The following is a 12,131-nucleotide window of genomic DNA, read 5'->3' on the forward strand; positions in this document are numbered from 1 at the left end:
AGAGCAGAATGCTGTCACAGTGAAGGTATGACAGAGAAAGAGATACACTTTTGTTCGAAAACAAAAGATCTTGGTTAACACCAGACCTAATTAGATGCCCAATTCGTAAAGAAAGTCACAAAGGTGCATAAATGGCACCTGCCCGTGCATTAGTGCAAAGGTAGGGCTTTCATGAATTCACAAGAATTTACAGAAATAGGCTAGGAAATCATACTCCTAGAAAATATTTGTGAGCTTCATTTTTGTACATGCAAATATGCATGTGTAAAGTTGCTCATGCGAAAATCTGTTGAGGGTTTACAAGTTCACTTTCCCTACAACCACCTTTTTCCAACCCGGGTAGATTTTTTACATCTGCCCTTGTCAAGTAGTACATTTCCAACCTTTCTCAGTATGGGACAAGTTTAGAGTAGAGCTGGTGGAAACCCCTAAAACATGCAAGTTAGTACGTTTGCACAGACTCAAAAGGGCATTCCAACCTGAGATCTATTGCTTCCCGCTACCTCCAGTCCCAGTATGCATATGGAAAGGTAAAAACATAAGGGAATTGCTAATATTCAAACCTTGAACCCTGGCATAATCAGAGGCTATTATCAGAGCTCGAATATAATGAGTTTAATGCCATAATTTGTCACCACAATACATGGAACCAAAGGGGCATGTGGACTTTGCTACAGGACAAGTAGATTTAAAAAGCAACCTATCAAATGGACAACTAAATATGTTATCAAATTCCACATCCCTGCTTTCAATTATCACTTCAGAGCAATAGTTCTTTGTCACTTCTTAATACACTTGCAGTTTCATTTTTGTATCAAAATAAATGATAGACTGTATAACAGCATTGTGAACACAATTCATGAGAACCATTAGTTCTCTTAAATACCCCAATCACCCCTTGCAGTGCTAGCAGTCCCTGTTACACAGTGCTTAGTATAAAATATATAGATATGTAAATACATAAAATATCAATCAAAGTCAGTAGCTAATTTCCACGAATTGTGGGCAAATGTTCCACACAAAATTATGTTCCAAATAAGACATAATATTTTACTGTAAGTCTGGTAAAAGTACATATATCATTTTACGTACACACTTCTTACTCTACAGACGCACCTAGGAACCTGAATCAGCGTTAGTCAACATTAGAGGAAAGCTCCATCCTTCCTAGTACATAGAGAAGTAATCAGCTCTCATGCTCCTTGACAACAGTGCGACCGATCATAATCTCAACTATCCACACAATATTTCTGTAAAGGCTAGAAAAGGGCCTGGTGTCTCCGATTGTGCTCTATCATGGATCCGATCTTTTCTCATCAACCGCAATCAAAAATTCTGATCAGGTTAGACAAGTCTTCCAAATATCTTGTCCCTTGTGGTGTTACCTTTCTTGTATACTGTTCAACATCAATCCTTGTAGAATTAGATATCATGGATCTAATCAGTCAGCAAAATATTATTTTTTGTATCTTTTTCTTTCTATGTGTCTCTATAAAACATAATAAAATGCGTTATATAAAAATAATCAACTTTTGTATACTGACACAGCTAGTCAAGCAGTACCAAGTCAATTCCAAATGCATGAAAATGACACGCACATCCATTTCCTCTTAGATAAAAACTATCTCAACAAAAATTACTGTATTCCTGTGCCAAACAGATAAAGTAGAACTACATCTCCATGAAGAAATCCAAGCTGAGAGTGAGTAACAGGTCTGAGTTACCTCTGTATTGTTGGTTTTCAATTGTGGGTTTGTATTGAAGGTTTCACCATTCGCATGTATTTTTTTAATATCCTCAAACTGCTTAACATTTTAGTTTAAGCATCACTGACATTGGTCATTGTAAAAACAGTAGTAATCTCTCATTGAGTGTACTTCCCAAACTGAAATGCAGCTTGAATTATAGTTGCCAATGGTACTACGTTTATCAGCTGCAGAAGGATCACATCCCAAATTGGCAGCTTTAGGGTCCAAACATGTCATCTGTAGACTGCACACAGATGTTTGCAACAGGTGGCTAACCCACCAAGCTATCTCACTGCCTTGTGGGTTGAGCATCATAATAAATGCTGGTCTGAAGGAACCACAAACCAACATGGCTGGCACAACAAAACTGATATCTTGAATTCCGGAGGTCAAGAATTATATTTTAAGCTTAATATCACATTAGATCAGCAGAGGCCACACCCCTTTACTCCTTCTATACTTTTATATTCCCATGTAAGGACGCATTTCCTGAATGCTCACAAAGACCATGGCTGACTCACTGGTAAAGGCGGACGTTTGCTTTTTGGAGTTGGTCAGCCTTCTCATCAGGAATCGCAGGCTTGAGCTCGCCACTCCGTGGCCCCAGAACAGCCGTCATGGTCTGCATCAGATCCGGGGAGTCTGCCTCGTTGTCGATTATGCCAATCTGAGCTCGGCCTCCTCGCTCATCGTCCCGGATGCTCTGAGCCAGTCCACAGGCCTATGGTGTCGCAGAAAGAGGGAGCAGATGCATAAAAAAGGAGAAAATCTGTTCAAATGCTTAAGGTAAATTATGCTGATTTTGTAAATGTATCTATACATAATTCTTTGTGGTTTTGTATATAACAGGTCATACCATGATGGACCTCCAAGTCAAGCATATGAGTGCACAGAAGTACAAGACAAAAAAAGAAGTGAAAGTACGTATTGTCAAACATTGGGTATTTCATGGGTCACAAGAGGTCACACATTAAAAGAGTCAAAGCAAGGGCTTAAGAAGTCCAAGAGTCATAATGATACAAGCTGTGGCAAAGTGGCTAATTCAATGTCTGTGTCCTTGAGTACTGGCGGAAGACATACTGAAGTAATCAGAGGGATCAGAAGGAGATGATGGATGGAGCTCTGAAACTTTTCAGACACTCACCCCAGTCACAGATCTGGGTTGAATCTATCATCGCTCTTTAGCTCGCTTCGCCATCCCAGTTCAGAGGGATTCACAGGCAACAGAATACCTACAAATCAGAGAATTTAAACAACTAGGGTCCTCATCACTAGTGGTGGAACATATGAATATATCATAAGTAATACAAAAATATTAAAGAAAATTAAATCATTTATATATCTATGTATATTTTATTGCCCCCATACTTCATAATTTGGGATACAAAATTAGTCTATAGATAAAAACGAAGTCCCTGTTCACCAAACAATAGTACAAACATAGAGGAAATGAATCTGCATGAATTTATCCATCGGTTGTTGGCTAAACAGTGGACAATTTAAGAGATGTCGGCTCACATTTTGGGGGATATTCCCAAATTTAAATCACCTTCCTCAGGACTATATTGTCATTAAAATTACTTTGAACAAACATTTTCCAAACTGATAGACAGGTCTTAATACAGAGCAACCTCCAACAGGCAGCAATGCTACAGTAGGAAGGTTGAAAAAACATTCTCACCAATGCTTTGTGCTCCCCTACAAATACCAGCGGTCTGCACAACACCAGAAACAGCCATAATGGAACCAAAGCTTAAGCTGTTTGTAGTGATTCAGACCTTTAAGGCACAGTTGGGTTGCAGAGAAACTTTCTACTTTGATACATTAGGACAGCTAAGTGAGTTTCTAATTTTGGAGATGTGCTTCAACTATCCCATCTAACTATCCAACTATCAATGTTAACGAATGCTCATAGGGAGAAGTGTGGCTCAGTGGTTAGAGGCGGCAGACCCGGAGGCTGAGAGCGGCCGTGGACCAGGGTTCGATTCCCGACGCGGCAGGGTCTCGGGCTCAAAAATTCCACGGACTCGTTAATTCTCGCGCCGGTGCCTACTCAACTCACGGGGTCACACTCTGCGACTCTGGGCAATAGCTTGCTTAATCTCCACTACGGCCCCTCGCGGCGGGATGCCTGGCTTTCACCTTGTGGATACCCTGCCGGGGGTATCTCACAAGGGAATACCAGGACGGGTTCCCTAAGCAAGCGCCCTGAGACCTTTGGGTGATTTGTGCGCTATATAAGTCAAATTACATTACATTTTTACATTACATATAGGGCCACATGTACAAAGCTTTTTTCAGCTTGCAAATGGCCAGATTTGTTTGCGACCTAAAAAAAGCATTTTTAAAAGTAAAAAGCCCTATTTGTGATTTGGTAAGCTATTACCGACCTGCAAATAGGGTTTGCGAGTCGCTATTAGAAAAGGGCGTGCCAAGGGCGTCCCTTCCTAATAACGAGTCGCAGGGGCAGTGTTAGACCTGCCATCATTGGCGTGAGTCTCCCTTCCATTTTTGTTGGATTGCCTCCTCTGTTTTTGATATGTTTTTGCTGGTTATATGCTTTGGGCACTGTGCCACTGCTATCAGTGCTACAGTGCAAGTGCTCCCTATGTTAAGTTGATGTCAAGTCAAGTCAAGATATCTTTATTCGGCTTATTTAAAAACCATACAAAGAGAAAAAAAATAAAATACGTTTCATATAACATTTTCACAATACGCATGACATAGGAATTTAACAACAATTTTAAGATTTTATAAAAAACAGTTAAAAAGATTGTTTGACATAAATAACTAATCTTGACGGACAGCTTTCGCCCTTGAGGCGGCTACCAGGAATTTAGCAACGCAAAAAGTAATGTGGGGGTTAGATAGTAGTTGTAAGAAGAGCAAAGCCGGTCTCACCTGGGTGAAGCCGGCTTTCTTAAGAATTGGCAACAAGAATTTTTTCCTCGGCTCTAAATAAAACCCACAAAACATAACGAAATGCATTGTATCTTGCACTGAGAACTGGTCACAGCTACAGGGCGGGGCTAATTCTGGCTTCTGCCAATTATTAAGAGAGCCTAAATAAAAATGCAGCAAATTAAATCTAAATTTGGTTAAAAGAAACCTGTGGAAGGGGAGTGTAACAAATCCAAGATATGGCGCGAGTGATGGCGAACTAACCAGCAGGCAATGATCCCTCACTGCCGGCTTTGCTAGTTCACGTTCTTCACGGCATATTTCCTTCCTTCCCATGAAGGACTTTTTGACAAAGTCAAGATCTTGAATCCTAATAATCTCAGGGGAGGTAAAAAGCTCCGGGCGGCCTAAGTCAGCAAAAGCCCTGGCCAAATAGGCCAGCCAAGGAATCTTGTTAGATTTATCGAGGGACAGGACATCGGTCATGATCTTATGGTTTAATGGGAGTTCTTCATTCATCCATATTTTTAGCCAAAGAATCAAAGGGGCCATGCTCAACTTATCTGAAAGAAACTGGAGGCCAACTTCTTTATGTATAGAGTACGTTGGGGTCGACTGGGGTACAGAGAGTAGGGCTCTGATAAATCCGTTCTCCGCTCTCTGAATCGGTTCCACATTTGCATATCCCCACAATGCGGAACCATATAATGCAATGGCCACAGATTTACTATTGTAGATTTTTAAAATGGCTTCCATAGGCCTAGCCCCTAGCCTACCTGCAAAACTCAAGAGTGCTGAGGACGATCGTATGACGGCCAGCCTCTTAGCTCTAACCTGTGGACCCCAAGTCCCTTTCTGGTCGAACAGTATGCCTGGATAAGGAAATATGGATACCCTAGAAACCAGGTCCCCCCTGCAAATGAATGTTTTGTTTCTCTTCCTGCGGCACTCTAGGCCTACCACCATTGTGTGTGACTTGGCTACGTTTATTTTAAGATCTAGTTGCTCCATAAACGCACCGAAAGCGTTCAACAGGCGCTGAAGGCCGACTCCCGTGCGGGCAATCAGCACGGCGTCATCCGCGTACAGGAGTGCCGGGATCTTTGTTGCTCCTACACGCGGGACGTCGGCTTCCTGCCCCTCTAAGTGCGCACCCAGGCCATTGATGTAGATGGTAAAGAGTAAGGGGGCCAAAATGCAGCCCTGCCGCACGCCCCTTAAAGATCTAAAGAGAGCAGTTCGCCTGCCCTCGTTCGTCACACGTACACTCGAGGAGAGTTCTTGGTGCAGGGAGGCCATAAAGGTAACCAATGCCTCATCGATACCTATCTCCAGCAGAATGGACCACAACTTAGTCCTATTGACCAAGTCAAATGCCGAGGAGAGGTCCATGAATGCAAGATACAAAGACCCCTCCTTGGCTATAGTGTATTTGGAGATGAGCAGATGTAGGTTGATGCACTGTTCAATAGTCCCCTTCTTTTCCCTAAATCCATATTGGATTTCGGACAATCCACCACAGCCCTCGACATTCTCCCTCAGCCTGGATAAAAGAACTCTACCTAAAATTTTAACTGAGGAATCCAGAAGGGATATAGGCCTGTAACAGCCTGGATCATCCCGCTGACCTTTTTTGAAAATGGGAACTATAGTAGAGGTGTTCCATGATGCAGGTACAGGGTTGCCATTAACTGCATTAAACACGTTTGCCAAGACTTCGGCCCACAGTTTTGGAGAATACATAAAAAAGTCGACAGGCACACCGTCAGGGCCAGGTGCCTTGTGCTTTGTAGTGGACATAATGGCTTTCTCCACCTCATCTCGATTAAAGATGATGGGGCGGGTGGCTGATCTTATCAGCAGGGCATCTTTAGTTACATCAGCAGTGTCCCCATAAACATTTTTAAAGTGAGATAACCACTTTTCATCAGGAATAACGCAGTCTGTGATATCATTATTATCATCTGAAAAGAAGGGCTGTTTAATAATATCCCAGAATTTTTTGCTATCCTTCAGGACTGCCGCCGAAAGGAGGTCCTCCCATGCTTCTTGTTTAATAGTGTCCTTTCGTTTTTTTATTGCTAATTTATAAATTTTCCTGAGTCTGGTAATCTCATCTTTTACCCTAGGAGTAATTTTTAGGGCTGCCAGTAATGATCTATGCGCTTTTGAGCATGCTGAATGGAACCAGCGCTTATTTCCTGGAATTCCTTTTTTAGTCTTTACCAAAAGGTCCTGTGACACCTGCCCACATATGGCCTCAAAAGCCTCTACAATTTCTTGACCCTGTGCACAAGGATTGTTACAGACCTCGACCTGCCCCTTAATCTTTAAGAAGTTTTCAGCGTAGAATTTCTCCGGAACCACCTTTACCCATTTCATGCGTCTTCCTTGGTCAGTAGTCCTCAGAGGGTGGGCGTCTACTTTCAGAGGGGATGGTCCTATGTTACCTCCCCATGCCACTTCTAGCTCTACCGGGTTATGGTCACTAAAATGTGATTGTGTAGTGTGATAGACATTGACCCGGCTAAGAATGCCTAAGGATACAAATATATAATCAATAATTGTACCATGAGGGATACCAGTGAAGGTTGGCTGTCTAATGCCACCATCTGGTTCATAAAGGTCAAAGTTGGCGAGAAAATCTTCCAGCTCCTCTCCCTCAGCGGTATGTTCAAAATGGGGTCCCTCAGGTCCATCGTCCCCTTCAAGGCTACTACCCCTGCAGTTTAGATTGCACGGATGAATATTAAAATCACCTAATAGAATGTAGTCTGTATCAAGTGTATTATTCCGACTGACCGAATTTAAACTACTATCCAGATCAGTAATATTACGACCTCTGTGATCACAATTACCTGAGTTATAAAAATTTATAAAAATAGTCCTACTGGTGTTTTTAATCACTCTTTCGACCATCAGGATATTAGGGGAGTCGGTGTTAATCTGCCTGCAGCTACCCTTTAAATCTAGAGAGAACAGAAGTAAAAGGCCTCCCTTAGCCCTCCCCATGCGACTGTGGGCGGCTGCTTTGGTAAAACTAATAAACCCATCCCACCACAAATTATCAGAAGTGTCCCAAGTTTCCTGAAGGGCAATAATGTGGTGGCCTAGGACAAAGCTTGACCAGGATTTATCCTGACGCTTACCGTTTAGCCCTGCTATGTTCCAGCTTATTAACCTACAGGAATCCATGGAGGTCTTAGTTACTGGGCACCGGACCGATGCCACTTCGGGCTCTTGCGGTGTTTGAGTTGCTTCATTAAATCCTACATCCAGTGAACTATGTAGATTAGCACTACCCCGGCCCTGGATCGGGCTGTGGTCGGGCAAATATGACGTGGATGTGGGATAATCATTTAAAAAAGTATTATGGCCTTCGTGCACTGACTGGGGATAGGGTTCATTGGAATCTAGGCCATTGATGCGTGGACTGGTCTGATCCAATTGTTGGACTATGGCCTCTTTCACCTGGTTTGTAGCCTCTATATGTCAGTCACAGTCGTTTAGGCCCGACAAAACTCCATATCTGTTTCCCATTCCCAGTCCCCAGTCAAAGGGAGTGGGCACCTGGCCCCATCCATTTGCTGCCGGATTCCACATAGGCTGGGGAGTATTAGGTCGCGTAAAAAATTGTTCATTCCCCTGCCTTGTCATAAACCCATTGCCCTGGCCTCTATTGTCATAGCCTGGAGTATTTGAACCCCACCTATTTATATTGGGTCAAAGTAGCCCTGGTGTTCTGGCCATTGGCCCGTTCGGGAAGTTGTATTGCCCTAACCCCCGACTAGTCATGGGGTAAAGATAATCATTATTAAATCTGGGTCTAGTTTCCCCTCCCCAGTGAGCAATTCTAGCGTTCCTTCTAGGCCTGGAGATGTTAGAGGAGGTCGCCATCTGAGTCTCGGTGTAAAAGAATTTCAGGGTGAGGGGAATTATGGATCCAGTTCTAGGTTGGGGTGGGAGGATATTAGCAAGAATATTAGGGAGTACTTCTGCGCTAACAAAATTTAGTATAACACAGTCCCCTTTAAACTTCTTAGTCTTATTCCCAATCCATGGCACCCTCCTTGCCATGACAATTTCCCCCGCTAGCTGGTCAGCTCCCTGATCTGTCATGCGCATATTGTTAGTGAGCCAATATAAAGCTTTGTCCTTTAGTCCTTGGGTGGATTCTTTTTGCTCCTGAGATAAAACAGGGACATTCGCCAATACCAGGACTAATGGTGAGGCTTCCAAGATAAATTGGGAAGAATCATCCCCTAAATGCAGTGGGGTTGGTACTGTAGATTGTAATGTGGGGGGCTCTCTTATTACATCCTGGGTGGGCACAGGTGGTGGTAATTGGCCTTCCGGGATGGACTGTTGTTGAGTTTCCATAGGGCCTATATCAACACCCAGGTCTTCCTCCACGGTGACAACAGGTTTAGTAACTTCAATGGCTAAATTCTCCAGGTCATTAACCAACTTGCTTTGCAACCCTCCCATCTTTTTTATTTCTGATGTTAATTTATCTATCTTCCCGATAAGTGGCTTGATAATAGTCTTGATTTTAATATCTATCATGTCTGAGATCCTATTAAATAGATCATCATCGATGATTTGTCTGAGCTCATCAGGGTCTTCGCGCTCCACATTTTTCCCTTTATGTCTAGGGGGAGAAGTAATCTTTTTCCTTCCTAGCTGTTTTCCCCCCCGTTTGGCTTGAGCCTTTCTACAATTTCTCACAGGTCGCATGACAGGCGATGAAGATGAGGGAATATCTGCAACGATGTTTTGCTGTTGCTCATAGTCAGACGCTACATTTGCTGACTGATCAACTAACAAATCGGAGTTTCCGTCATCTATTTCCAAATTTAATAAGTTAGTGTCAGGTATGTGAATTGTAGGATCTGGTAATGGTGTACCAGATGTTTGTGCGCTAGGGTCAGGGCTCAGTGGGAGCAAAATTGGTGATTGGCTCAAACCTAAGGATTCCCTTCTGTCATTATTTATTTTTTTGACCACTTGTACTAAGAAGGAATCTAAGGTTTTCAGTGGTGCTGGGGTGACAGAGGCCGATTTTTTGGACATATTTACAAGAGAGTAAAAATAGTGTCAAGGATCAAAAACTACGCAAGCGACTGATATAGGGTAATAAGGACAAACCACAGGTCTAGCAGAACCAAAAGTAAAACAATATCGTACACATAAGCAATGTATAAAATCTATGAACTCAAGATCCTAAAGTGATCACAAAGAAATACTTAGGGTTCTGTTCTATAGCATTAACCCTCCCTACTAGCCCTTGTTCCTGGGCGATTCAGTAAGGGCTCAGGGACCCTACTGACCCCCGTCTGGTAACCAGGAGAAGAATGGAGGGTGCAGAATAGGTAGTGAACCAGGCAGCACTGTTCGATAACAGACAATGTCAGGAGACCACAAAGGAAATCTCCTAAAACACAGTACCTTCACTAAATGGAAAATGTTAGGGAGTGGGCCCAGCCCGGCCTCCTTCGGCCCTGGACGGCCACAGACGGTCCCGCCCTTGTCCCGGGCTTCTCCCGCGCGCTCCCGCGCTGCGGTGCTCTGCTGCTAATTTTATATGGCCGAGGGGAGTAGGAGAGGGAGGAGCCTGCAGGGAGAGCTGCCCAGGTGGCTTCAGTGTGGGCGGGCGGACAGGCGCTCCTGGGACAGGTAGTCCTGCGCCTCCGCCTGCTCGCAGCCCTGCAGGTTTTTACAGCAAAGTTCTCAATCCGCTTTAGTGGTGATTTCAGGCCGGCTTCCTGGGCGACGCGGGACCCGCGCAGCGGGTACCGCTAGGAGCAGGTTCAAGGCTCAGGCTCGATGAAAGGAGAAGGAAATCAAATCCGCCGCCTCGAACAGAATGCTGCCAGAGAAATGCTGAGCAGAGTATCCCACTGGTATCCCAGTGCTGTTGCCTTAAAAAACGGACCAATGGGGGAGGAGCCTGCAGGGAGAGCTGCCCAGGTGGCTTCAGTGTGGGCGGGCGGACAGGCGCTCCTGGGACAGGTAGTCCTGCGCCTCCGCCTGCTCGCAGCCCTGCAGGTTTTTACAGCAAAGTTCTCAATCCGCTTTAGTGGTGATTTCAGGCCGGCTTCCTGGGCGACGCGGGACCCGCGCAGCGGGTACCGCTCGGAGCAGGTTCAAGGCTCAGGCTCGATGAAAGGAGAAGGAAATCAAATCCGCCGCCTCGAACAGAATGCTGCCAGAGAAACGCTGAGCAGAGTATCAGAGTAAGTTGATGTACTAATTAGTGATTCCATGATTGGGTTATTTGATTAACTTGTCAGACCCTAGTACAGTGCACCATGTGTGCCCAGGGCTTGTAAATCAAATGCTGCTGGTTGCCGTGCAGCACTGGTTGTGCCACCCACAGAAGCAGCTTGTAAAGTGTGTCTCAGTCCTGCCATTGCAAGGCCTGTGCGCAGTCTGTGACTGCCATGTCGACATGGCCAGTGCACTCACTTGCCAGTCCCTAAACTTTACCTTTGCGTCATATCAGGCACCCCTATGGTAGGCCCAAGGGCAGGGTGCATTGTAGGTATAAGGTAGGACATGCCCTGGTGTGTGTAGCATGTTTTAATAGTGTATTACAGCCATTTTTGTTTTTCACTATTGCAAGGCTAACTGTTCTCCATAGGCCAGAATGGGCAGTTAGATTATTACATCTTATAATCTTAACTGACTCAGGAAACATGGAAGAAATTCGAATTTAGTATGCCTGAACTCAGAATGATAAAATACATCTTTTAGTAAAGTTGGTTTTAACATTCTGTGTTTGAAAATACCACTTTTAGAAAGTAGGTATTTTCTTGTCTAACTATCCAGGCCTGCCTCTGCTAGGTCGTGTATTCCTTGTCTGGAGTTTGAGTGGCAGGGCTGGGGGATTCCAGGAGACAGAATGAGTCAGCCCATGGTGAATAGGGAGATCTGCATCTAGAAGGGAGGGAGGAGTTGCACTTGGGACCTGAATAGGGCTGGGCCTTCCCTCCACAATGCTGGCTCCACCCCCTGGGGTGCGGCTGATGTCTCTGCTCTGTACTGTGAAAGTAGAGAAGGAATCATGTCAAAAGTGCTCCAGGGCTGTGCTTTCCCTCCACAATGCTGGCTCCACCTCCTGTGGGGCTTCTGATGTTTCTGCCCTGCACTGTGAAAGGAAAGAAGGAGTTGTGTAAACAAATTTCTCCAGTACTGGCTTTAGATCACTTCTGGGAACAAGACAAACCTTTTGCCAAGGAGAAGAACCAGGGAAGCTGCAGGAGTTTTGGACTGCCCCTCTGCCTGTGTGCTGTTTGCTGGGTTGGCCTGCAGTGGTTTCTTTATTGCCAAGGAAAAGGAGAAGGAACTTTTTAAGGACTTTCATCATCTTACAGAATTCTCCAAGGGCTTGAAATTGTGCTTGCCTCCTGCTGAAGTCTCAGGGACAAAAGACTTCATCTCCAGCTCCTCCTGAATTTCCTTACTGGGAATTCTAACTGC

At 44.4% G+C, this 12,131-nt stretch overlaps 1 protein-coding gene across 1 annotated transcript in view; it reads right to left on the reverse strand.

The window, feature by feature from the left end:
• Positions 1-12,131, reverse strand: part of LOC147684992 (villin-1-like) — a 382,427-nt gene that overhangs the window by 141,716 nt on the left and 228,580 nt on the right. Inside the window, exon 7 of the mRNA XM_086940888.1 lies at positions 2,270-2,469. Coding sequence (XP_086797014.1) covers positions 2,270-2,469 — 200 coding nt within the window. The remainder of the gene's footprint in view (positions 1-2,269; positions 2,470-12,131) is intronic.

The sequence above is a fragment of the Lissotriton vulgaris genome, chromosome 10, assembly GCF_964263255.1.
Source record: "Lissotriton vulgaris chromosome 10, aLisVul1.2, whole genome shotgun sequence".
Classification (NCBI taxonomy): domain Eukaryota; kingdom Metazoa; phylum Chordata; class Amphibia; order Caudata; family Salamandridae; genus Lissotriton; species Lissotriton vulgaris.